Source organism: Atractosteus spatula, chromosome 11, assembly GCF_055471065.1.
Source record: "Atractosteus spatula isolate fAtrSpa1 chromosome 11, fAtrSpa1.hap1, whole genome shotgun sequence".
NCBI classification, from domain to species: Eukaryota; Metazoa; Chordata; class Actinopteri; order Semionotiformes; family Lepisosteidae; genus Atractosteus; species Atractosteus spatula.
The window spans coordinates 30,751,851-30,779,770 of record NC_142716.1 but is presented as its reverse complement, the minus strand read 5'-3'; the positions used below and the strand labels follow the sequence as shown (position 1 = coordinate 30,779,770).

At 36.7% G+C, this 27,920-nt stretch overlaps 1 protein-coding gene across 1 annotated transcript in view; it reads right to left on the bottom strand.

Annotated features, from left to right (window-relative positions):
* lrrc7 (leucine rich repeat containing 7) overlaps positions 1 to 27,920 on the bottom strand; it is a 97,233-nt gene that overhangs the window by 50,842 nt on the left and 18,471 nt on the right. Inside the window, exons 7-11 of the mRNA XM_088928155.1 lie at positions 23,604 to 23,667; positions 13,047 to 13,121; positions 11,186 to 11,330; positions 3,847 to 3,919; positions 2,236 to 2,253 (exon numbers count right to left, since the gene is read on the bottom strand). Of these exons, the coding sequence (XP_088784281.1) occupies positions 2,236 to 2,253; positions 3,847 to 3,919; positions 11,186 to 11,330; positions 13,047 to 13,121; positions 23,604 to 23,667 (375 nt within the window). The remainder of the gene's footprint in view (positions 1 to 2,235; positions 2,254 to 3,846; positions 3,920 to 11,185; positions 11,331 to 13,046; positions 13,122 to 23,603; positions 23,668 to 27,920) is intronic.

The window sequence follows — 27,920 nt, the reverse complement described above, 5'->3', positions numbered from 1 at the left end:
CAGAACAGGCAGCATAGTAGCATAGTAGATAACACTGCTGCCTGGGTTTGATCTCAAACTCAGGCACATTGTGTGGATTTGACACGTTCTCTCCATGGTAGTGTGACATTTCTCTGAGTGCTCCAGGTCCCTTCCAGCTTTAAAATCATAATGAACACTTTAATAAGCATCTTAATAAGCATGTGTGTGTGCCTTGCAGTGGACTGGTATTCCATCTAGGATGTTGTCTTTCACTTCTGCTTCCTGAGCACTTTGTTGCCACGACCCTTGCCAGAAATAAACAGAACAATGGATGTAAGATTTAATAACTGTCTGGTATACTGTATTTGAGGCATTCTAGAAATATGCTAATTAAGGTGCTCAGAATTTACAGGAATTAATCAAGTTTAATCTATAATAATCGAGAAGTAAGATAAACTACAGAATAGAGAACTGAGGTGCTCACAACATATTTGGGAAGACACCCACAGTGTAGCTTCATTTTTTGGGGTGTGGCTTCTGCACAATTAAGACACTGCTTTGGGTCACCACTGTGTGGTATTTTTTCCATATTTATTTCAAACTTCTGATTTGTACTATACTGTGTATATCTATGGGATTATTTAAAAATGCCAATTTCCCCGACACAGATAAAAACATTATTCCTAGTACTGAAAATACAGTTCTGTAAGTGATAAACAGATCACTACAAGGGCTATGCCCAGAGATGCTTAATCATTATACTATACAAAAAGAATATGATCACTACAAAGGAAAATGATACTGAATAAAAATCTTTATGACTGATTTACAGATAAGATGCACATGATCAGACATGCTTCTTTCACATTATCTTGCTAGAATTGTACTGTATGATAACACCTTATTAAATGTTTCCTGGATGTAGCAAGCTAAATTGAACATTTCATTTTGTTGGTTCAAATTAGATTTTGCTAGAAACTGGACTGAATTAACTTTAGCAATGACACAATCTTGTTTTCATGTCCACAAGGTGCTGATTGGTATAGGATAATAGTCTAATTATTGTCTACATCTTGAAGTACATCCAAAAAATACTTAATATTACCTGAAAGTGATTTTCATGCAAATATGGATAGCGCTAATTAAAGATTCTGAAAGCTCTTTGCTGTTGATTAAAATTTGTTTAGATTTTCTGAAGGCAAATGGACAACACATTTAATGGGAGAACAGGATTGAAGTTAAAACTCTTTTCAATTAATGATAGCTCTGGAATACTGGAGTACTGTATATTTGGTATTAGTGAAAGATTACAAGAAATCTATATTTTTATGTAATCTATGCCTATCTTTAAATGTGACTGTGCAAAGTTCAGTACTGCTTATTCCGTAAGATTTCACCACACACCACATTGAACAGCTTCACATTTGTAATTTTTATGGAAGCCATAATATTTGATGAAATAGGCATGTATGCATTAGAAACATCAATACTTTCGCAGATTTAGAAGAAGGGGATGACTGACTAGCGGATTCTTTCATTCTATGGTTATTTATAGGAATAAAACAAGATCAGATGCATATAGAGGCAATATTTCATTTTAAGTGAATAGTGAATAAAAATATCATTTTAAACATTTGAAAAAATTTTAAACTTAAAAATGTTCACATATCCCATTTAAATTATTGTAATGGTGAGATGAAATACAAATACCTGAAGCACATCCATTACAATCCCTTCTATGATAGCTTTTTTCCACACAAGAAACAGATCCAGGCAAGAGTTAACTTCTGTCTTAAGCTCTGAAGAATTTATCACTGTAACAGCATTGTTGACACCAATAAGGACTTTATAAGGACTGTATAAAGCTGTTCTACCACATATCCTATGTGCACCAAATGTCTGATTCAAGAAATTATTCTTTAATGTTAACTGCATAGTTAAATACCTTGAAGAGGCAAAAGGATCTATACAGTTAGGTACTGTACAGTTTCTCTTCCTATTGTCTTCTGTACAATATCAAAAAGATGTAGCAAAAAAGTCAGACCAATATCGCTTTATAATTCCTAAACAGGAGATTTCATTGCATTTTTTATTTTCTACCCCCAGTTTCTGCATTGGATTAATATTCTGTACAACTAAGTGGTTTAGGCAGCTGGTCTGCCATAGAATCTCAGTTCATCAAAATCTACAAAAGACGCCACAAAGCACAGCTGATTAGAGAAAGATGGTATATGTGATGTATGTGTAAAGCAAATGGATTTTTAGTCTACTTACCCTAATTTGCCGCGTCCACTAAGTGGCCCATTTTAGATGCATGTATAATAAACACACAAAACCGACCAATGACAAACCCAGAAAAAGATGCACGCAGTACAGTATCAGGCGTGAGGAAAATACATCTGCAATGAGCAGGGCAGGGGTGCCTGAAATGGGAAAAGCTTCTATGGAGGAGGTACAACAACGCGTCCTTAGATTTCCTCTTGTATCACTGCTAATGACATGGCAAAGACGATGGGAAGATTTATTTTTAAAACAGGCATTGTCGATCAAACCTGCAGCCTTGGAGGAGTACTTTGTTCACCATTTTTCTTCATATTTGTTTCTTTCCTTACCTCTTTTTTTTGTAGGCAGTATTGCTGGTTTGGAATTCAATGCAGTGAAGATCCTTAATTTACACATGTGTTCTGAACATTCCAATTGTTAGAACTTTGTGGGCTGTACTTGCTCAACACTGATAAAACTCCCCCAGCTCATTTTCTTCCTTTAAAGTCATCTGGAAAAACAAACTACCCCTCTAAAGTACTTTAGGGGTGTCCTACTTGGTCAGAAACATAGATGATGTTTCTAAACGAATTAGCAGCAGTGAGAAATCTAATATACTCAACAAAAAAGAAGGTGCAGAATCTGGAAGAGACAAGGAAATAATAAATACTGCACTGGAAGACTGAGATCTCTTAGAAAATTGCCTATTTAAGTCAGCTAGTCTTAATGTTAGAAATGACCAAGCATGAAATGTTCATGATTTTGCTCAGACTAGAACTTTAGCTGCTCATGTTTAACTACAAGCTGCCGCTAGCTGCCTATGAAAAGCTGAATTTGTGCGAGCTTTAGTATGTCAATTGTAGAGTGCAAAGTTACAAGTCCTGCTCATGTTTCTCAAAATTCAATCTCTGGAACCAAGAGCAGCTCCTGCCTGTTTCTATCTGAGATCGTATTGCTAGTCAATCATTAGTCTTAGTGTTAAAAAAAGGCTAGTTACCAGTTTTCAACTTCATCTATGAGGACAAACATGATATAGCACAAAACAGGTGCCAGCTAGATGGCACTACTGTATGCTTCATTTCTTAATGAATACAGTTTTTAAGCTCAATTAATTGAGCTAGCAATCTAAACAATGAGGTTATTAATTGATTTTACTAGATTTTTCATAGTTTTTAAAATGTATTTAATCAGGTAAATCAGTTTAAAAAAAATCTCATTTACTGTGACAAACTGGAGAGTACACATTTATAAAGCAAAGAGCGATTTTGAGTGAAGCACCTTGCTGAAGGTTACTTAAGCAGTATCTAACCCAGGATCTCAACAACTGATTCCAGAGCTCTACTAAGAACTATCTCACACTGCTGCCAAGATGCCACAAGCTGCAGGCAACGAGTAAATGAACACATTGACTGCGTGCCTTACCAACTGCTTTTTTCTTTCAAAGATGAAGGTCAAGGACACAGGTGGAGCAATCAAAATCCCCCATGTTTGTCAAAATCAAGCAGCCAATGTCTTACAATCATTTTTTTGAGATATTAAAAAATCTCAATCTCCTGTGAAACTAAACTGCCTGCGTTTTTGTTGAGTATATCTGCTGTACCTCTGTTCCTCGGGAGCTCTCACCTTCCAATGGTGTTTGGCAGTGATGTCAGCTGGTTGTCATCTACTTTCAGTGTTGTCAGCCTCTTCAGCATTCCTGTGAATGAGAAGTACAGATCCAGGAGACGAAACAACAAACCAGAAGTAAACAATTTGTTCATCTTTAATAAGTGCCAACTAAATAAACAGTTTGCCAAAATTTGTTTTGATAATTTATCAATACTCCAAAATTAGAGAATGGACTAAATTAAACTGTGATCCAAGTACAGGGGATTCTGAACAAAAATCTACATTACTGTAGTTTATTGTGATGTTACTGTAAATTGGATGCAGGTTTATTGATTCTTATATTTAAAGATAAAGCTTGTTTAATGTTAAGGTATTTACCTACAAAATATTTATGCTTTAAATATCCCACAAAGAATATATCACAAACATCCAAGATGCTCCAATATAAAACAAATCTGTGATGGCCTTGTCAAAAATTGTTAATTCATTTTAGTACTCCATTATTGTGGCCAATATTCTGGGCTTTCTCTAATACAGATGTTTTCTTGATTCAGGATTCTAAAGCAATCAAAAGCATCTCTTCCCATGGAGGCAGGGAAGTGATGACTGCAAATTGTATTAAGATGCTTAGAAAAAGTATGAAATAATTTAAAAGGAATGCCACACAGCCATTGTATATTCATTTTGTTTTCATAGTAGGAATATACAGCATTGAAGATTTCAAACCTACAGAAATGTCAGTGTGTATTGAATATTTGACTCTTATTATGGATAATTTCTATATAATATTCTTGAGAGAACAGTTGTGGCCCAACTTCAGTCGTATCTGGATTCAAATAATATACTAGGAGCAGAAAGTACGACCATATAACCCTTATACTTGGCTCTGTTTATTGGCTTCAAAATCCTTCTACTTACTTATAAGGCTTTCAGAGGTCAGGCACCTGTCTATCTAATGGAACTTATTAATGTATACAATCCAAGTCGCCTGCTTAGATCACAGAATGCAGGTCTTCTTCATATTCCACTCATTAATAAAAAAAACAGTTGCCGGTAAAGCCTTTAGTTACAGGGCCCCTAGCTTACGGAACAGTCTCCCACCCCATGTTCGGGATGACGAATTAATCTCAATATTCAAATCTAGACTGAAAACCTATTACTTCAGCCTAGCCTACTCACACCTTACATCATAGCCTGCTGCAACCAAGGCTGCTGGTGCTTCTGTACATGCCACTGTGTGTCTCTGTGTTGGCCCACCAGCTAGATACATTTGTTCTGACCAAACTATCCTATTCTCCTCCCCACATGTCCGGATGGCACCTGGTCTGGGCACTATCTGAGTTGGATGCTGCATCACTGCCATGGATCCAAGAGGGACACCGTGGATATAGCTATCGTTTAGGAGGATTTTGCTGGACCACAGAGATCTGCATGGAGTACTGACATACAGAAGACATGATGGATGGATTAATACCCTTATTCATTTATCCCTTTTTTTAATTGTATGATGTTAGCACGCCCAAAAGGGTTGGGCAGCCAGTTGACTTTGGACACCTAGAGATTTTTTTTCTCCTTACTAAGGTGTTTTTGGTTCCTCTCCTCCGTTGTCTTCTGGTCTTTTCAGTTCTGCATTCACAATATGTATGGTCACTTGCTTTAAGAGCCTTGGGGCAACCTTGTTGTGAAAGGTGCTATATAAAAATAAATTGAATTGAATAATAGCCATAACAGCTACTGTGGAGGCTTCTAAATGAAGAATCATTATAATCCATTGTATGTAATACAGGGTGAACTTACAGTAGCTGCAATATTTGAATGACTTCATTTAATGAATTTATGAGATCAACACACTTCAGATTATTACATACTGTATCTACATACAACAAACTGTAATATGATAATGATACAATATTAACAATCTAACACAAATGGTTTAAGCATCCATCCCCTGTCTATCCGTTTAATCCAAAACAGGGTCACAGGGAAGCAGGAGCCTGTCACAGCAGGCAACAGAAGCAAGGTGGGATACACCCTGGATGGGACACTAATCCATTGTAGGGCACAAACACACACCCACTCCACCATTTTTCCCAGCCTACCAGTATGTGTTTGGACTGTGGGAGGAAACCCACGTGAACAAAGAGAGAACTTACAAACTCCATGAAGATAACACCCCAGGGCCAGAACTGAACCCAAGACCTAGTGCTGCAAGGCAGCAATGATAACTACTGTACATGCCACTGTGCCACCCTGTTTTAAACATGTACTACAGCTTGTTGCCGTTTATGTCCAACCAATTGTTTTCCATTTCTGTGGGTCAGGGCTTAGTCAACCAACTAATCCATATACTGTAGCATTTGACTGCCTTGTCACACTTTTAAGACTGCTTTAGAGGAACTCCTTGGTTTGGGATTTTTGGACTTGGGAAGGGGCTCATAAAAAAATACTTTTATTTGTTAGTCATTTCTGTACAGTGTTTTTATGGTTCATATAGATTTAAAGAGCCAAAGTTTTCTTTTGTTGACCCTTGATTTTGTTAAAAAAATAAAGAATTTTGAGTTTGTACCCAAAAGGGTTTAAACCTTTGTACTTCCCTGGCACCATGCAGTATACACTTGCCATTCAGCTACACATGAATCTAAGTCTGTAAAAAAACAAATACAAAAGTGTAAAAGAAAGTCTGAGGGATACCAACACAACAGTAATACAAGCCACATTTTGCAAAGAACTCTCATGTAACATCAAAATGTGGTATTTTCACATTTTAAAATGCTGTGCGACTCCCTTTGATTTTGTAATTTGTATGCTTCACACTCTCGTAATGTGCATAAAATGAAAAAAGTAATGTTGCACAGATACTCATCAAATACCCACAAAACAGATAAATGAGGTTATTTTCCAGAGGCATTTTCAGTGGATGAAACAATCTGTTTTTGAAGTATGTTAAATATAATTAGTGCAAAATGATGTTATTTGTGCATAACTGCAGGTTTACAGGCTTGATGTAAATTCCTCATAAAAACAGCATTGTTAAACCACTATTTATTTTTTATTGCAGAAAACAGTGTAGTGCTCATAGGTCTTGCTTCTCTTGTTCATCTTAGGAATGCATGAGTTCTAATCATGCCTGAATCAGAGTTAATTATTCAGGCACATGTCCCATCTAGTAAATCACATTTCTGAACCGTCTTTTTAAAAAGTATTTGAAGATAAAATTAAATCCTATTTCATTTTATGATCATTATAACATATTATGCTTTATACAGATATTCTGTACTGATATCACAAATACACTCTCTTTGAAAAAACAGTAATTGACAAATTGTTTTCTGAAAAAACCACTACAGTATATCAGCTCTTGACACCATGCTTGGCCATGTTAAGCCAAGTTACATCACCACAGATGGGTTAACTTTGTCACTGCCTTTGAAGATTTTAACTCTGAGAATTTTTAACATTTGAGGATTTTAATACTTTAAAAATTGTTAATACCTACAGCATTATTGTCATTTCTTTTCAAAACTAAAAAGACTTAGTCCTTTTAACTCTTCAGATTAATTCAAAACTGTGAATTCCAACTGCTTGCTGCAGATTACGAATACAGTCCCAGAGGTGGATTTTGTTTCAGCAGAGGCTTCTTGCTTCAGTTTAGTGCAAACAAGCCAGGAGAAATGAGATTATGATCTGTGTCTGGCTGGTCAGTGGAGGTGTGATCTCTCCTGGCTGGTCAGTGGGAGGGGTGATTTCTCTTGGCTGGTCAGTAGAGGTGTGTTTTCTCCTGGTTGTGGTCAATCGGACCTGTTTTCAGGCTTCTGCTCCAGATGATCTCTCAATTACATAGCTAAATTTATAGCTGAGCTATCAATTTTCTTTTTGTAATTGGTACTCTCAGCACTTATAAAGTTATTGAAATATATTGGTTGAATTTTATAGGTAATCCTACTTAAGACCTACATAAGTTATTTCAGACAGATAAGAGAGATCAAAAGGAATGAAAACCATTAGATTGGACTATAAAGCTTTATAGGAAACTTTAAATCTATTCCCTTTGGCAAACTCAGAAAAGCAATGGGAACCTGATTTAAAAATTAATACAGCATACATGCATTTCTTTCTAATGCAGAAAATATTGTAATTTGTTTTTGGAAACATTATGTCTCTATGAACTTCAGATTTTGTTGCTATAGATTGTTGATGCATTCAGTTTGAAATATACAGTACACCATTTTAAAATCTGGATACAAAAAATATCATTTATCATGTCAAAAATTAAATTAAGCTACCAAGAGCTCTGTCAGATTGGAGATCAAAAGACACTATATTACTTGGGACCATATCTGAGAAATCCATGTGACTTAAAGTCAGAAATGAAACTTCACTGGATAGTATTCTGTCCCTAGCCTGTTCACCTAACTGGCTATCAAGGAGATGAGGTTTATCATTCATCTGCTTTCAGTAGAGCAAACCCCATTTTATTTTATCTTTTCCACAAGGTATAAAGGAATAAGAATAAAGGAATAAAGAGGTAAACCAGGACTCTGACAGCCCTTTGAAGGTCCCCAAAGGGTGTGAGACTGTTTAAATGTACTGTATGCTGCCAGGCAGAAACCATGAGCAGATTTAGGTTTGTATACTGTACGTCCTGCTGGCCTGTTGCCAATTCACAACATAAAGAGTCTCTGACAATTTAATAAGAAGGTATCTGGACAAATTTACCTTAATTTTAAGACAACAAGATGGATAGACTGTGTCATCTTATTTCCTTCTTGGTACAGAGAAGACAAATGTATTCAGCCTCCCAGACAACACCTTGACTGCCTCCAGATTGAGGTCTCTCCTTAAAACGACCTTCTCAAGGGGAATTCATCCCAGTTCATTTGGCTGCCCCATTTCTCTCCTCTCTTTTGTCAGGAGATGATTAATGGGCATTTGGGGATAAAAGTAGATTACCAGGGTGGACAGCTATTGTGTTCTAACTATGGCTTTGATATAGACATAGCATTAACAAGGAATAGAAGCAGTGACTAAAGATGCACACAAAGAATGTACAATCATGCCATTTGGATGGTGCTGAATTTTACTACTATTTTTCTAAGCTTTCCTTTTGTCATCTTTTATCCTGAAGTTTCCAACTTGATGTGAGATTTTTTTTTTAAACAAGGCATTAAAGATACCGGAGACTTTTAGAATCCCTTAACCTTAAAAAGCAGGAATATGTTTAATGTGTGTCATATAAAGGACAGTAGCACGATATCTAATGTTAGGGAAGATGACAAAATAATTTGAAAATGTTGTGAACAGATCATCTAAAAGTGCAGAAAGATTTATAGATACATTTTCAGCTTGCTCAAAATATTAATTATGAACATGATTTAGTGAGAGGAAGCAAAAATTAAATGATCTCTTACACAGATTAATTAGTATGTCTCATTGGCTTTAGCACTTTTTGTTCTGATACTTGCAATCAACCTTAGTTGTGCCTACGTGTGGACTATAAAAATTGTAAACCATTATTACTGGAGTTACACAGATCACATAGCTTTTCTCTATATTAGAAATCTTTACAAGATGAAGGTATTTTCTTTCAACACAGGACACAGAAAAATACATGTATTTTTTGGATTCAGACTAGACTTTCATAAGGGACTATTGTTTGCACTGTAGTCAGAATTCAGCTCATCCATAATGCTGCATCCATAACACAAAAAACAATCGAGTATATCTTTCCAAATTGTTCATCTAGACATGGGCTTCCAGTTGATTATAAATCACACATTAAAGTACACCTCATGACCTGCAGAGCACTAAAAGGTATAGCTCCCCAATATTTCAATGAACTGCTATCAACTTGCTCAACACACAGAGAACTCCAATCTGAGAATGGCAGTTTTCTCACAATTCCAAGAATCTCCAAAGTAAACTTTGGCGGCCAGTTCCCTAAACTGTGGAATGACATGCCAAAACATATAAGAGAAGCCCCTATGGTCTCAGCCTTTAAATCAAGGCTCAAGCTTTATTTCTTTAGACTCCATTTTTCTTAGGCTATAATCTTATAGACCTGTTGATATCCAGAGGGTGTCAAGTAATTTTCTTTAGTTTAAAATGTCGTTTTCACATTACAGTTACTGTAACACACTTTCCCATCTTTTTATTTATCTACGGCCTTCTTGGATATTTGAAGATGGACAACCTAGGAATTTGTCACTATCATGTATCACTAACTCATTGTTTGGAGGGGAACCTGGGACCCACAGTGGTTTATTTTCTCCCACTGGGACTTTTTGTTTTCCTCCTCTATGTGGCCACATGATGGGTACAGTCAGCTGTTGCTGTACAATACTGTCATCTACAGTATAATTCTTGAAACCCCTCTATAGCAAATTGTTGTATAGGGTGCGATAACAAATCATTGATTAAGTGATTGATTGAATGATTGATTGAGTTATCTAAACATGAGTATGCAGGTTTTATTTATGAACCAGAACAGTACAGTATGCTTAATACATTGCTGTTTGTTAAACAATTTACATTACTATGAATGATTATTAAAGGTTTGTAACATATAGTAAGAAAAGCACATTTATTATTATTTATACAAATACACTATGCATTGTAGAAATGAAAAATATTGTGGAAAATCAATTAAATTGATTTATACTCCATAGATCTTTTTATTGATATCTATACAATATAAAGTGACATTAAATGTCCATTTGATCAGAGTAATAAAATTATTTTCTCCACTTTTTTAAAAAAAATATTCCAGTCACTTACTGTATTCAGCCCCAAATTTTCTGCTGTAGCTGATGCTTGAGAGCACAAGTATATTTCTAATCCTGCATCACTGGAATGTAAAGCCCTGAAGCTCTGAGTGCTGATGGCTTCATGACTCTATATAATCACAGTATGAAGTATGGTGATGTGAATCAACAGTCTTTTGCACTACTGTGGCATTTCAGGCATTCAGAACAAAATCTCTGAGAATGCAAAATGTCAAGACCAGCAAACATGGCGCGATTTCAATTAATACTTATCTTTCAAATTACTGTACCAGTTTCAGCCTTTTTTTCTGGTATAGTAAGCCTAAAACACGGTACGGGACAGGCAATGGCTTCTATTCTGTTTCTGTTTGGTTCTATTCTGTCTTATATCAGAAATTTGGGGTCATGCAAAAAAAGACCAAATTACAAAAGAGGCATTCAATTATAAAAGATCCAGAATAAAGCAGATTGCAATGCAGTACAAAGTTTGTTGTTGTTTCCATCTTTTCTATCACACCTCCCGAGGCACAGCACAAGGTCATGGAAAACGGGTAAGGCATGTGGGAGACAGTACTAAAGCAACATCACCTTACCTATGGAGTCAGGCAGCTGCTGTAGCATGTTGGAGGAGAGAAGGAGATCTTCCAGGCATTCACAGCCAGAGATCTCCATGTCAATGGTTTCTATCCTGTTCTTGGACATATCCAAGTATGTCAGCTGCTTCAGTTTCCCTATAGACTTCATTAGAAGGGGGAAAAAACAACAGGGCTTATTTAGGGATCTGACCGTCAGAGTTAGAAGCATACATGTTTTGGTTGCCCTGTGGATATGGTGTGGGAAAGACCTTTCTTTAGAATCTGCTTTTTATTATTGATCACAGTAGCCACTTACTGACTTAGCTTTTTCATTTTGTTAACATTAAGTCAAACTATTTGGAATATGCAAGACCTCAATCACAGTTACACTCGGTTGTGTATGATCAGTTGTAAGTCACTCTGATCATAAATAGTGGTGAATGCAGATTTGTGGTTTTAAAAAAAAGTTTAAATTTTACATATACAGTACACTACTTAAGTGATTCCATTATTTAATGATATCTTATACTACAGTTCATTGACATTGTAGAAACACATTGTATAAAAGCAGTTTTACACAAAAGATAACGCAGCATCATATAGGAAAGCACTTCTTTAGAAATTTCTGCTACTACATCAGATACTCATTGTACAATATACAGTTGTCAGGATCTAGGTGTTTAATGTTTCTTATACCAATAGGAGGTGAATACTGTAGTTCAATTTATGAAAGAAATTGCAGTAAAGGCCTTATTGAGTTCCTGATTATTTACAAAAAAAAACAAGAGAACCTGCTATGTTGCGATTCTTGATGAATGGAGTTTGATGAATGGAGTCCCCAGTTGTGATTAAAATTTTCACTTACTCCTGTAGTCATGGTAACACATCAACACATACTGTATAGTAAATGTATGAATTATTTAGTTATATCTGTTTTGTAACATAAACTAAAACAAGAAAACAAGACGCTACATATAAAATCTGGATCAGACCTAAGGTCTGATCAAATTTAATATTTGATCTTACTGCCAATCCCCTATAAAAAGTGGGGATTATGTTTTCCAGAAGTCTCTTGTACAAAAATCTCCCATCATGCACTGAGCTTATAAAATGTGATAGTCAAGCGGAATGAGATTTTTATTTGGTCTGGACCTAGTAATCTTCAATTAATGGTAATAGTATATATAAATATTAAAAAAGGAATATGAGTCATCTCCTGTAGAATGGCAATTTCATCTGCATTTTCTCCCACCTAAATTTCAATTTGTTGAATTATATAATCATTTAGATATATTTACACTTCCCCCTAGGCCTAACATATTTAGAGGAAATGCAGCTTAAATTCAAGAGCTTGAGCACATCCAGCTCAGTAAATAAGATTAATTAAGGGATTGAGGGTTGTATGGTGGAGAAGAGAAGTTCTTGTAGCCACTGCAGACTGCAATACAAAACTCTTGTATTTAATGTCAAAGCAATCCTGAGAAAACATAATTTTATTAAACTTGAATCTTAAAAAAAATTAAATTACAAATCAGGAAAACAAATGCAGGGTCCCATTTTTGTATTCTCCAGTCCAGCATTTTTACAGTTTACTCTGAAAGGAATTTCTTAATAGATATACCAGCATATTGTCTTAAGTTATGAACTTCTCAACTGTGAATTTTTAGGATTTAATGACTGGAATTCATACTGTATACTCTGAGCCAAAGCAGGAACATATAAAACAAGTCCAAGAGAAATAAGGGAATCTAAAAAAAGTAAAATGAACCAAGTTGTACTGGATGAAAAAAATGTGTCAAAATGTTCAGAATGTCACAGTACAGGTGCATCAAATTTAAGTATTACAAAGACAGTTGATTGGAAAGGAGAACTTTCCTACCCCCGGTAATGTCTGCAGTGAGTTGTTATCCATCCACATCTCCTTTAGGTTCTGTATTTGCTCCAGGACTTCAGGCTGAAACAGTGAAAAGAGGCTTGTACTTGAGAACACGCGCTTATTAACGTTGACAAAGCAAAGGCCCAATACAAAAGCCAATGGTTCTATTGCTGAGCAGACACTGTTTTCAAATCGAAGATAAATGTCTACCTTATACAAAATGCATTTATAGTAATGAATCTCACAATTTGAATTTTCCAACATATAAACATGAAATGTATGGCTTGTCTTAAATCATTGAAGACACACTTACTAATGCTGTCTGCACAGCTGAATAGGCCACAAATCTACAGTTCCTGCAATGTGAACCTTTTCATTAAGAGGATTTACTGCAGATCTCCATAATATATATGACATGCTTTGTTACTCAAGCATGCATTACTGAACTGTGGTAACAGGAAAAAAATCTGACAACTTTTGCCACTTGAGTTGTACTGATCCTGCTCACATGAAAAAATGTGTTAATATATACAGTACACACACGCTGAGCATCAAAACAAACTTATCCTGTTTAAATGTAAAAAATTGCCGTTTAAAATAGTTCCAGTATTTAAACGTCCCCTGCAGAGGGGGTTTTAATTAAATCCTTTCTGTATGAGGTTTAGACTTCTAAATCACAAGCTGGAGTTTATGGCAGGAAAGGGGGTTAACTGATAAAGATTCCAGATGCAAGCTAGGAACCCCCCTGGGTGTAATCTTAAACTGACCATTTGGCCAGGATCTCTTAACTGGCCAAATACCATGAACCCCCTCTTTACCATCAGACCGAGTGACGTCAGAAACAGAAAAGAAGATACTATATAACCCAAAAGTTTGTACCGGCACATCGAACAATACTTCGGTTTTGTTGTTTCTTGCGGGAAACAAGACTTCGGCATTATTGTTCCTTGCATGCAATAAACTCATCTGTTTAACTTCATCTCGGGATCCAGAACCTTATTCTTTCTGTTACAACAATTTGGCGTAGTCGACAGGATGCTCCAGAAGGCGCAGAACTTCCCATCGGCAGGAGAGACGGTCAGCGCGCACATTACTAAGAGGTAAGGACTCCTCTTTTTAAAAAAAAAGTCCCGACTCTCTCTGACCGATTGGGAAGTCTCTGCTCCCTGCGAGAATCGCCCGAGATGACGGAGTAAACGTGAGTTCCTGGATACCTCTGGCCCGGGGAAGACACCGGTGTATGTAATGGGTGGTTTGCTCTAAGCCCAGAAGTTGGTCTGGCAGGCGGTGATTCGTGGTACTGTGTACAGGCGTTCGAAACTGGTGTCGGGTGTATGCCTTAATTGCAGGTATGAAACTGGTGTCGGGTGTATGCCGTAATTGCAGGTACAGTATGAAACTGGGTGTTGAGTATATGCCTTAATTGCACGTATGAAACTGGTGTCGGGTATATGCCTTAATTGCACGGGGTTTTTGAACGGGTTTGGACCTGAGGCTCAGGATCGGTGTGGGCCTTAATTGAGCCCGGGGCTCTGAAGCTGAGTGGTGCCTTAAGGTAGGCACGTAATCCAGGACTGGTGTGGGCCTTAATTGCGCCCGGAGTTCTGAGGCTTGAGTGGTGCTTTGAATGCATGTATAATTCAGGATTGGGTCCTGAGAGTAGCTACGCCTTGATCGTGCACGGATAGGCATGGTGTGGCTTTTTGTTTTGTTTTAAAGGGAACAGGGAAGACGTAGATGATACATATATGTTTTTCGTGTTTTCCTCCGTTTAAAGGGAGACGTAGATATAGATGTATGTTTCTGGTGTATTTCTTGTTTGTGAACACATACACACGCACGATACATAAACACACCTCATAATAAAAGAGCAAAGCACTAAGTAGCAGGATTTAAAGGACGTTGAGACCCAGGAATCGCCCTGATTGAGCTCAGTGTAAGTCCACCCCAGGGCAAAAGCAGCGATGCTGGCGTTCTGGGGATGGTGAATTACTGATCGAGAAAGGGGGTTTTCGAGGTCTCGTTCCTTGCCTGTGAACAGTGCTGGGTAAGTCCTCTCTAAAGGCTCTGAGAGGCATTTAGATCTGGAGGTAACAGACGCCCTTAGCTGAATGAGTGCAGTAATGCACAGGATTTTCAAGTAAAAGCATCCCCCTACTGTATGAGCTGTTACCTCACACACAACAAAGTAACTCTTAAAGAGACCGAACATGTGTGCTAACTGGTGTTTTGAGAAAGTGGTGGAAGGGTCTGTTTATATATCGGAAAAGTGCAAGTTGACGGAAAAGAAGGAGAAAAATATGGGAAAAGCTGAGTTTGTCAGAGGGAGTTTGGGGCGAAGACGCCTGTAAAGAAAGCATATGCGTATTGATTGGCAAAAGCTCAAGGATGTAGCTACCACCCTGGTGTACGGCCGACATGAGAAAAAAAAAAGAGAAATTGGGATGTGACTACTTAAAAGTGTGTTTACGGGAAAAACAAAAACCCGAAAGAAAAGATACTTTACTCGCTACGAAAGAGTATGAACAAAAGCGAAAAGAGGCAGTGCAGGAGAATCAGAAACTAAAGGAAGAATTAGTTCCTGGTCACACTGCACTAGTTAATGTGTTACAACCGTCAACTAAATTATATCCTGCTCTCCCATAGGGGAACAGACAGGCAGGAAATGAAAATAATTGGGATCAATTTCCACAGTGACCATATGGAGACGGGGGGTCTGAGTGGGATGACACCTGGTACGAGTGTGATAGAGACGGAACAGGGACTCCCCTCTTAAAGGGAGGGCGCCCGCAGATCTGTACTCTCACCCAAAGTGGGAAGGTACTTGATGTAGCGGGGGCTGGGACTGTTTATGACAGCGTCACTCTAACTGTCTCGCACCCTGTCGAGGGGTCCACACTCGCACCTACCTTCCCTGATTCCCCTATACGATCAAATCCAAAACCGGAAGATATTGACCGGTGGGCTAAAGAAGTACCGCATCCGAAATTAGGAATGCAGCGAACCTGGAGTGCGCTTCAGGAATTAAAAGGATTCATGTAGAAGTGAAACAAGAATACAGCACATTCTAGTACGAAGAGAAAAATATATTCTCGATGTGTATGTGTGTTTTATGAATTTGTGTGCCGGCATGTATGTGTGTAACTGTGAAATGACGGTGCGAGTGTGTTAAGCCAGCGGGACTGGCTAGAGACGTAACTAAAGAGACTTGACGAAAAGGAGATTAAGGAGATTGGAAAATATAAGAGCGTTGAAACGTATAAGTACAGAATTGAACCCAGGGTCCCAGGACTGTGAGACAGCAATGCTCTGATAGACTTATAAAATATACAGTTTAAAAAAGCTTAAACGATAGGAGTGTTGACTGCTGAGATTACCCCATTCATCATTAGTGCTCACTGTGACAACCGAGGAGAAAAACACTAGACTAACCCCAGTAGTTTGTGGAGAGTTTTACAAATAACAAATGCTCATGTACACATAAGAGTGGCTTTAAAAATGACAACCAAAATATTTTCTACTTGCAACACTTAATTGTGTTAACTACAGTGTTTCCAAAAGTTCTTACTAGTGAGATAATTACTTAAATACCTCTTTTTACTGTTGATTTAAGATATAGACAAATTAAACACGAATGACTAATTAAAACTACTTAAATATTGATGAAAATCACTATAGACTATATTACATTTCTACAGTATAATATTAGGAAAACAAGTTCAAAGAGACTTTTTAGAAACAGTAAAATTTCTTAATATGACGGATTCATCGAAATATCACGCATTCACCCTTAATTAATAAAACTATTAATAAATTAATAAAATAATAAAACATTTCCCAGAGTGTAGTTTTATTTAGTTTTGTTTTCTCCCAGTGTCATGCAAACAGACATTTTCAGCTTTACTGTGTTTTACTAAGCCATTCAATTATTTAGTAATGCACAATAAGAGATGAAAGGGGTAGTCCAGTCTGTACAAATCTTTTTAAATCAGTATTGCTGTACCTGTTCCACTAAACAAGGAAACAAACTCACTTGCAAAACCAAACTGCTAAATTCAAACTTAAACTAGTTTTCTTTGGATCTCTTTTCATTTATAAGATTCAACAGAGGCATGACCCTGTGTAAGAGAAGTCAATTACGTTTTTGTGATATTTAAGTTTCTCTTTTCTTCACTCTTCACCAGACCAAGATATTAAAAAATGGTTTTCAGCAATAAAGAATATGTTCTGTAAGTCTGAATGACAGGTCTGCTCTGTGTCTTTAATGGTGTGGAACAGATCAATTTGAAGTGCTGTGCCCTCTCAATCACTGTGGAAAGAGTGGCTCGTGACATAAACTGGAAATGGCCCTCGCTGAGTTTCAGCTTTTTATCTAACATCCAACAGTCAAGTGAAAAAGGAATTGATGAATGAAGGCTGAGTTATTTCTTATCTTTCAGATCATTGTGATAGCTTTTGAAAAGGCTGATGCATTTATTTATTTCAAAGCACTTTTAAGTTTTTGTAACCTTTCTTCAAAGGAGTCAATTTCAAATTCAGAGCACACAATAAGTGTAAGGAAATTAAGTGGCTGCAGACACGTATAGTATATTGCCAAAAGACATTATCAAGGCCATTTCTTAAATCTCTTCAAGCCCCCATATGATACTAATTAAAAGGCTTCTGCCTTCCCTTTGTGGCACTTGTCCAAAGTAATTGTGAAATTAGGTCCAACAGATGCTGTAGAAAAATTGCTTTCTTGAGGCAAAGCCGATACTCTTTTCATTTTTTAAATATTCTCAAAATGAAACCAGGCTGAAAGAGGTGAAATAGTTACCCAGCACTACAGTAGCTATGTTTATGATTATGACTTCTGCTGAGAAAGCAAGAGTAGAATAGATTAGAACATACTTTTTTTTTCAAAGCAAAAATAAGGCTAGAATTGATCTTTTAAAAATTGGAAAGAATATCACAAAATATTTTTTGTTTTTTTTGTCATACAGCACACAAATGGAATATTGGCAGTACACTGAAATATGAATGTGTGAATGTGTTTAAGAAAAGTAAGGACACTGAATAACATTTTAAAGGGACTGAAACACTTCTTTCTGAGAAAACTTTCTGTTGATTGAAATTTCCCAAAAAAGTAATTTGGATCTATAATGATAACAAAAAGAACAAAATACTTCTGATATTAAATCTGTTTCCCTATTCTTGCAAAGATACTGTCAAAAGTGTGCTCTCCAAAAATTGTCCCACTGAGATGGCTGCTCGAAGCATTCATTGTCATTAAAAGCCTGGAAGAAAAGATGATTTTGGAGAAAATTGTAGACTCCTCTTGTTTTGTCAAGCATAAGCAGATTTTCTAGTATCCTGTGGAACCTCTTGCTAATTAAAACTCACAACAATAACTTCATCTCACTTTCATTAGTACATTCATCAAACTTGTCAGACTAGCACATGACATTATACTTTCATCAAGATGGCGGTAATTGTCTAATAATTATATAGTATATCACTGCAAAATCTCTAAAAGAAATGTATTCTCACGAGCCAACTGTAAATATATACACTGTTTAAATACAATTTTGTTAGCAAAAAGTGCATTTTTAATTCTGATTTTTGCTTTATTGACACCATGCAAAATTGCGGGCTACAGTATATTATCTATCCTTTTCCCAGACCCTGAAAATGTACTGTGTGTGTAAATCATTCAAAGATTTGGTATTGGTTGTTGCTGTTTTATGTTGCCTATTTATGTGAGGGATCTGGGTAAAAGCTTTTTATTTTTATAAATGGATTCATGTATTGAAGCAGTTAGCAGACCACATTATGGGCCGAAGAAGTTCAAGTAGGTAGCTGCAGCAGCATGCGTAGACTGTAAAGGAACAGGTAAAGGTCTATTTCATGCTGAAAAGAAAAGAGACACAACATTTCAGCTGTGGGGCCTTCATCAGGTTTGAGGGGGAGAGGAAATCGAGTTTTCCTCTCTCCCTCATACCTGAAGCAGGCTCCATAGCCGAAATGTTGTGTTTCTTTTCTTACCTTTACTTGTTCCTTTGCACATTATGGGCTTTTGGCAACAGTGGTGAATTGTGTTTCATTGCACTCCCAATGCATGACTGTGCACTTAAACTATGGGGCTCCCCTGTATTGTTACTTTAATTCAAGTTAATAATTTGTGACTGTATATCCAGCAGCACCCTAAGATCAGAGGAGGGATTTTGTAGAGAGCTGAGCTTTTGTTCAGTATCCTCTTATTTTTCACTATTGTGTTAAGAAGTCTGTGAATAGGCAATCGTTGACTTCTAGATAGAGTTAAGTTAAATGTTAGGTTTGGGGTTGCACATACTGTACATCTGTGTGCAAAACCACCACTTCCATTTATATCACAAGGTGTGTGTCTTACTTCCTATTCACAATTGCTAGTTACATTATTATTTCAACAATAGAAAACATAAGTTGTATTTTATTCCATTTGTTGCTCTTTAACAAATGGAACTCTTTAATTAAAACGCTTTCCTTAAAGAACATTTAAGTCAGTTGTTTGTCATAAACATTATCCCTTTTATATGGAACTATTTCTGCAGCAAACATAACCCTAGGCAGCTTCATTACTCAGAACGCCAGTGGTTTAGGTATTTTGAGGTTTGAAACAACAGCAGTAGCATATTTAATTGTGTCTCTACTTAAGCCAATTAAACAGACTGAACTTTTTTATGGCTCTTTGTTAAAATTCCAGAATTTTGTGTAGGCACTTACGAGATTTTTTCCAGATATCAAATCATTAAAACCACCTCCAAAACACCCGAAGGCCAGTTGAAATCTGCAGGCAAACACCAGCCTAGCGAATGATTTTAATGAACAGCAGGCGATATGGGGAACACTGCAGGCTGTGACAGAGGGCCTTCATTTCACTTGGCAAATTCCTCCACCAAGGCAGGAAACGAAGGCAGTATTATAAAAGATTAATCTCGCCACGCTGAAACAATCAATTCTTTCTCTTTTTATCTGTCTTTCATGTGCTGCTTTTTCTAACCAACGTGCCCTCTTCCATGGTTTCAAAAGCTTCCTGATGTGAAAAGGTTCCTTTTTTGTTCATTGATCAATACTTTTGAAAAGATTGTTAAAAGGGTAAAGCAGCTTCGTTTACTACAGTTTGTGCTTGGGGCTAAAGTAGTTTATTAGCATGGAGTGGCGTTATCATCAATTTAGAGGTATAGTCCAGTACATCTCTATGACTCAGTACCCCACCACTATCTCACCCCTTCTCACTCATGGGTAGCAGACACAAGACAAATGAGAGTGGTACCTAGACAGAAAGGAACACACACAGATCTAGTATAAACATAAAAGACACTCAAACAACACACAATAATCATGCAGTTTGAACAATATTGCAAAGCAACAGTTATTCAGTAATTCAACAACTACAGTAGGTGTAACCTGCCTCCAACCAGGGTATTATGGCGGCGTGCAAAATACATTCGTATACCAAAGCACACTTGAGGATTTTGGGCAATACATTCAGCTACCCACTAAACTGTGCTGTTCTTCTCTTCTGTAGAGAGGCTGTAAGTAGATGCCTTTGTATTTCCACACTTTAAGCATACAGTACATATAGTATATCCATACAAACCCAGAACCATGAGCCATTCAGTGGAATTTGAGAAAAGTTTCAGTGACAAAGCTGTGATTTCTTTTCTAGATAAAACCCCATTTTAAGAGCACAGAAAACTAAGGTAAATGGAAGAAAATTCTAGCTAAATTGAAGTTTCCTATATTTGACTATGAAATGCTATTTAATGTTTTATGGGTATGTTGAAATCAATGTTTCAAATGTGATTTTTCTTGTCTGGCCATGTCAAATATTAACTCAAATGTCTTGTGGAGGTGTCAAAGACCCTGCTCTGTTGACCACTGACACAGCCTTAAAAAACTTAATAGGAGGACAAGGGGGCAAATGTTTAGTCAACACTTCCCAGCAATGTCTTAGTGGTTTAATGAAATTTCCTCATTACTGTCAAGCTTTGAAGGAGTGAATGTTTTCAAACATTTTTTTCTAATTCTGAGCCATTTAACGTCCATTGCTTTTCTTTCCTTTACAGTTTATCCCTCCTACTTCCACAGGATACTGATTTAATAGTAATTTTTGTATTTGTATCTGTACAACTGCATTTCTAGGACACAATGTAGTCTCCTGTCTTCCTTGCCTTTTTAATGCCACTGAACGTTATTCTTTACTTGAGATTATCTTCTCCTCTGTGTTAAATCTTTCTCAGACCCACCTTAAATTTGAATACTTCACTCAAAATCATCCCTACACTGATTTACTTTGCTTACAGACCCCTGGTATATTAATGACAATTTTGACAAAAATTTTGCCCTTCTCCTTTGCTTCAAATGATAGCTGTTTTAATTCACTCTAGTATTATTACCACAATAAACTGCCAAATAAATTTTCATGTGTAATGTGTACATAAGCTCATTTTGAAGAATTTGAAATCACCAAAGGTGAACTGTGAAATGTAATTGAAGGTGATTGGCTGTGATGTCATTGAATTTCAAGCAGCTTTTCTCAATAGTATTATTGCAGTGCCATTGTAAAAGCACTACACATACAGTAAATTAAGAATAGAATTTTAATTATTCTTATTTGCATTTATTTAAAATGTATATACCGTATATTTTTACAGTAGATCAAAAGATCTGCATGTATTAAATAATTTTGAAATGAAGACTGGAATTTGTTGAAACTCTACTCCATTTGTGTGATAGTCACGTAGAGAATTTTTTTTTCTAGTCACTTATAATTGAAGACAAAATGGTGCTGACTTTACCGACACTGCTGAAAGTGAATTAAAAAAGTAAAATTGACTCAGTATTAATATGACATTTCTCCAGCGAAAGCAAAAGCTGAAAGACGTCAGTGAAAATTCTAATGGAGCATTTTCCATTTCTGCAGGCCTGAATAAAGCTAGGATCCTGCTGTACTAAAAGCTGTAGAAAGTCAATAAAAAAGTAAGTGACTGGCTGCTCAAGTAATGCACAGGGAGTGAGGCCACATGCAGCCAGACAGCAGCAACTATAGATAAAGTTCAAAATGACATACTGGAATAAGGCAGGAGAGACTAGTACCAAACAATATCACTAAATGATATCAAAAACAACCCTGCAATGATTGTGCTACAGAGTGGATGCAGCATACAGTATACTGCAAGACCCATATAAATCTAACTTGAATTCACAATTACTGGCTGTCAGAGGGAGTTTCCAATGTACACAAGAGTGTGATGCTCCATAAGTAACAATAAGTTCAAGTGCATTTGAGTATAAAAATAGCCAATCTTAAAAGACAAAGTAAAGGGGTTACTGGCATATGCTCATTGCTGGATTAAAGGTAAATTGGGGCATTATCAGGGCCAATGCTGTAAGGTAGTATGTGAACGCCATGGACTAAATTCAAAATTTGAAGGGTTTCCTGGGCTTCAGGAGTCATTGGAGTACATGGCTTCTGAACTTTCCAAACATCTGCTCAGCAGGGGACATGTGAGTAATCACACTGCTCTTTAAACAACAAGTAAGACTATTTTAGTATATCTTCTGCCATCAATACAACTTTTCAGGGAACAATTAATAATAATGAAATTTGTGACAGTAAAGTCAAGAGTCTTCAGAGCCTCAGCAGACCCTCACATAGCTGTAGTTTGGAATGCTGTGGTCTCCCGGGCATTAAATACCCCATGTTGTGCCTTATTTTGAATGAACTTAATAATTTCAGAAGACATCTGTCCATCTGAATTTATTCCTGGGCATGGCATTAAGAAATTAAAGAACCATGCAATGTGAAACAGGATAAAGTGAACTTCATCACAAATCAGCTCTGCTGCTTATTAGGAGACATGGGAAATGAGTCATGTCAATGAATACTGTATGTTAAAATACACAACAGGTCATAATTCAAATGCAAAGCAAAAATGTCCTTTCTTGTTTAAAAGAAGTAGAGATCATCCTCTCCCCATAATACCATCATGATCCACATATTTAGAGAGGTTTTCAAACCCTAGACTTTATATAAACCCTGAAAGTGCCCAATATAAAACTTAGCAGAGGATAAATTCATGACCCCACAAGGCCAGGATTTGTCCTAACATACAGTATATGAAGGTCATGTTTATTTGTAAGTTTAGAGAATAATCAGAAAGATTAAATGAATGAAGGAATAAGTCATACTGGTTTGTATTAGATTAAAATAACTTCAGAGTACCGTATATAGTAAGTACAAATAGCAAGGTTTGCTTAGTCTAACACAAAAACAACTAACAGCTTATTAAAGACCGTGTGTAAGATTGCACATTATCATCAGCTGAAGTACTGTATATACTGTAACAATATACTATTAAAATACCTTATATACAGTATGTATATGATTTTGTCAGAAACTAAATAACACTACCAAACCAGTACCATGTTTGTACTGATAGGTCTGCTGATGTTTCACACCACTTACAGTATGGTTCATGAATGCCCATCTTAAGATGTTGAAGTGAAAATGATATTATGACAAGTTTTCCTTCTTACCAGCTCACTGAATTCATTGCTGCCCAGGTCTAACCGCTCCAGTTGTGTCAGTCTGTGTATTGACCTGCAGCAAATGAGAAGGGAGAGCTTGAGATCTCGGCATGGACACAATAGCACAGTTTTGCAAAAAAATCGCCTGCCAACTCAAGCTCATGCAGTAGGCGTTTTATCTCAAAGAGAAAATTACAGCCTAAACATTTGCTGAAAAGTTTAAACATGTCTTCTTTTGGGAAACACAGAGGAGATCTATTCAAACATGAATGCAAAATAAAAAAATATGAAGACTTTTGTACAACCTTGAGCCTATAAACACAGTAGAATAATGATAGCTAAAGTTAAAGAAGGGGATTCAAAGTGAAATCTGCATATGAGTATAAAATATTTTTTTAGTTATGACAAAGCTAAAGAAGAGAGGTAAACATTGACTGCTCCGACTGCAGTGATGTGAGGGCCATTAATTTCCTGAAACAATTAGAAATTGTTTAGAAAGTGCTTTGATTACTATTAGGAATTAAACACAATACCTTACAATCTCACCCACAGATTCTAGATATACAATGCACAGTTTATTGATACAACACCAAAACACGCATAGCAAACCAACAACAGTAACAGAATATATTTTTGAATCAGAATAACATCAGAAATAAAATATATTAACTATAAAACGACACTGTCTACCTTATAGGTTATATCGATCTTGTATAGTTTAATCACCTTTATTCCCAAAGACAAACCCAGCAAATATGCATTTCCTTTCATGAACTAAACTCTACCAAATACGTGTTTAGAATTCTTGAGAATTGTAATGCGAACAATATAAGCTTGGTATTCAAACTTTGAGTCAAAGATCCATCAGCCAGAAGTGTTCCAGTGCAGAGAGAAAGGGGAAAGCTTTGCTTGGTGTAGCCTAGAACAGCACTTGAGTCCAGCTGCAGGTAAGATATGTGGGAGAAACTTGGATTGTCCTGTCTATAGCTTTTAACTGAGTATGCTCAGATATTCAGAATGCCGACAAAAAGAGTCTAATAGTCCTAATTTTATTGATCAGAATATCTTGGGCAGAAGTCTGACCTTTACTGACTTAATCTCTTGGTCTGTGTTACGGTCCTCATTTGGAGAGTTATTTTTTTTCCTCCATGTTTTCTCCTTGTTCTCCAGGTGCTGCCAATTAATATGTTACACTGAGAACACTGAGAGATCTGAGATGGTGAATGAGGTTAGATGAGTGGTGTTTTAGGGATGGTGGAAAAACATGTACTTTTCTTTTTTTGCTTTTGGTTTGGGTAGTCAGTTAGTGTAGATATGGGTAGGACGCGGAAGACATTTTTTTGGTACGGCCGCATTGTTAGGCATGACCACCTTTTTTTCCCGGTTCTAGCTTATCTAGTTGTGTATTTATTTAGCCAGTTAGTTTGTCGAGGTTTTGCTTTTAGGTCTTTCCCCTCCCAGTTGGAATACAAATGTGCATCTCTGCCTCCCTGGGTTTTTTGGTATAATAAAGTTGATTTGTTTTCTCGGGGAAGTCCGATCTCTCGGGTGTTCTTTTTGTGTTTTGTGTTGTTCTTTTGGTGGGACCCTAGTATTTATGTATTTTTACATACATACATTTATGTATGTATTTTTAAGGTCGTAACAGTCTGTGTCTTGAAATAAAGTTAAAATCCCGAATCTGACTGCTTACTGCCACATGGTTGGAAAAGTCCAACTGCCAGGTGAGATGAGAGAGAAGAGAGGTGAGCCAGCAAGCTATCCAATGAAATGAAGTTGTCTACTAGGAACAGGTAACAGGAAATCATACAGTAGTTGGTGTTTGCTTTGGATGTCATTGGTATAATCGTGATATTCACCTTGCGAGTTCTTCATTCTTTAGGTGATGGACAGTGACCTCTGACCTATTGTCTTGGGCAGAAGGGGAATAGTAAAGGAAGAGGAGCCAGGCTGCACCATTTATAATTAGGGAGGTTCAGGATGAGCACAGCTTTAAAATATTCTTGTTACGTCATGGCCCCAGAGAACTAGCCACCCTTAATCAACCCCTTCAAATTCCAGTGCAGTTTCCAATTAACTAATCAGACACACCTTCTTCCACCTGCCTACTTAAACCAAACTGACACACACCCCTTGCTCAGTATTGGGTTTTACCTAGCTAGAGCTGCGTTGTTTCCTGTTTATACAAGATTTCTAGGTTTTTGGTTCTGACCCCTGGCTTTGTTTCTGACTTTGTCTTCTGGATCTCGACTTGGATTATTGTGTATTTACTGGTTTTTGACCCTGGCCTGACCTCCTGACCCACATTTTTGGATAAACTCCTGCTGGTACTTTTAAGTTCAGAGGATTCTGCTTAGGGGCCTTCTTCCACACCCTAACAATACTTCTACGTGTTTTAGTCCTGGAGGGTTTTCTTTTATCAGAGGGATGTCGTTTAGCTGCATTTCCAGGCTTTTACACAGAGGTCCAAGCTTTGCCAAGGCCACAGAAAGATGATTAAAAATTTTTAAGACACTTACTGTAATTCTTAGTGTAATAATGTGTTGAAGGTGCACATCTCCAGGTGGATTTCCACAAAAAAGCAAAGTCCATTTCTTTCAGAGAATTAAGTAGTTGATTGTTTTACTATATTATTATTATTATGCTTTCTTTGTTCTGATTGTAAGATGAGTTTATGTTCCTTGTATAGCATTGATTGTAAACACACATGAACAGATGTAGTCTGGATCAAAAACAGATGGGTGAAAAGGGCCCTCAGGAAAAAAAATCATAAATTCTTAACATGTAAGAGCAAATAATTAAATTTAAAAGCAATACCATATACTAATTACCACGATTAATGTCCTGGTACGAAGACTACCAAGACTAATTATAATTAAAGCCTGCACTTTTTAGATCTTTCCTTTGGTAGACCTCCCACAACATCAAACCTAGAGGAGATTGATTCTTGGAAAACTTAGAAATCTCAATACACTTTACAAAGAGCACAGTGAGTACGCGTGTACAGTATGTGTGGGTCTGATCATGTGCCTCTTGATAGTATGAATTATCCAGATTTCAGAGCATTAAGTGTTATATTTTGAAGTATCTCACTTACTAAACCAAGATGTAGATCTTCCAGATGCATCCAATAAGTTATTTAAAAATAAAATTAATTAATTGATTATTGAAGGGTTTCCATTTATCATTATAAAACATTACAAAGAAACCATCTCTTTGCAACATGGATTTTGGAAAAAAAGTAAACATAACCACGGCCCTGTAAATTATTTGTATCAGACAATCAGCTCACAATCAGAATAACACTATAGGTAAACAAGGTTTACAGTTGAACCTGCCCTGCCAATTTATGAGCCACTGCTCAGTTAAGGCAAACCTTAAGATCAATGAATGAAAGTATGGGATAATTGGGAAGAGCAAATTGTGCCTTTTCTTTATGATTTTCACTGTTCTCACTTCATTCTTACAACACATACAGCTCCAAATGTCTTATTTTAATTGAGATAATATTGCTTTAGGACAAACTGGAAAGAAAAATCACTGAAGTGGGGAGGTGCAAGAGTGTGCACAGTTGAAGGGGGCACTGAATTTCATCGTGTGTCACAGTGGGAGGGTGAAGCCATCGCTGCTTTCTTTCAGGCTCACAGCAGTAATTCTCATTGGCTGCTGTCCTCCAAAGTCTTTGATCAATAATGAGCAGAAGGAAACACTAGGGAAAAACAGTGACACACTGCAAAGTAAAACTTTTTTTTTAAGATTCTATGTTGTTAAGCAGCAGTGGATTTCTTACATGACTTGTAAGAATGACATGACTTGTCTTCTACATCCTTAACGACTGTTCAGCTTTTGCTTCAAACATGAATCAATGTTCATCTTTCAACAATATTCTTTTAATTGTGGATGTGTGTGTAGAGATGCAAGAAGCCACAGTGCAGTTCAGCAAAGGTTTGAAATGAGTGTTCTTTGAAACATTTCAAGGGCAATGTTTCATATTCTGCACAGTTAAACAAACACACTCTCACTTTGCTTGTATCTTTGGGATTATATCATATCATATCTCAGGGAACATGATAAATGTTTCAATCAGAATTCTTACTCTGAATATGCAAGTCTATAAGTACATGTGCAAACTGCAACATTCTCTTGGGCTTATGGTGCAACTTATTTCAACTGCAATAAGTTACAATATCATCTGTTCTGGTGCATTGCCTTCAATACTATTATATACTACATTACAGCTATTTCACTTTTAATTTCAAAATCAAATGAAGAAAAAAACACAAATGAAGCATCTCATTATTACACACATATTACACACAATACATT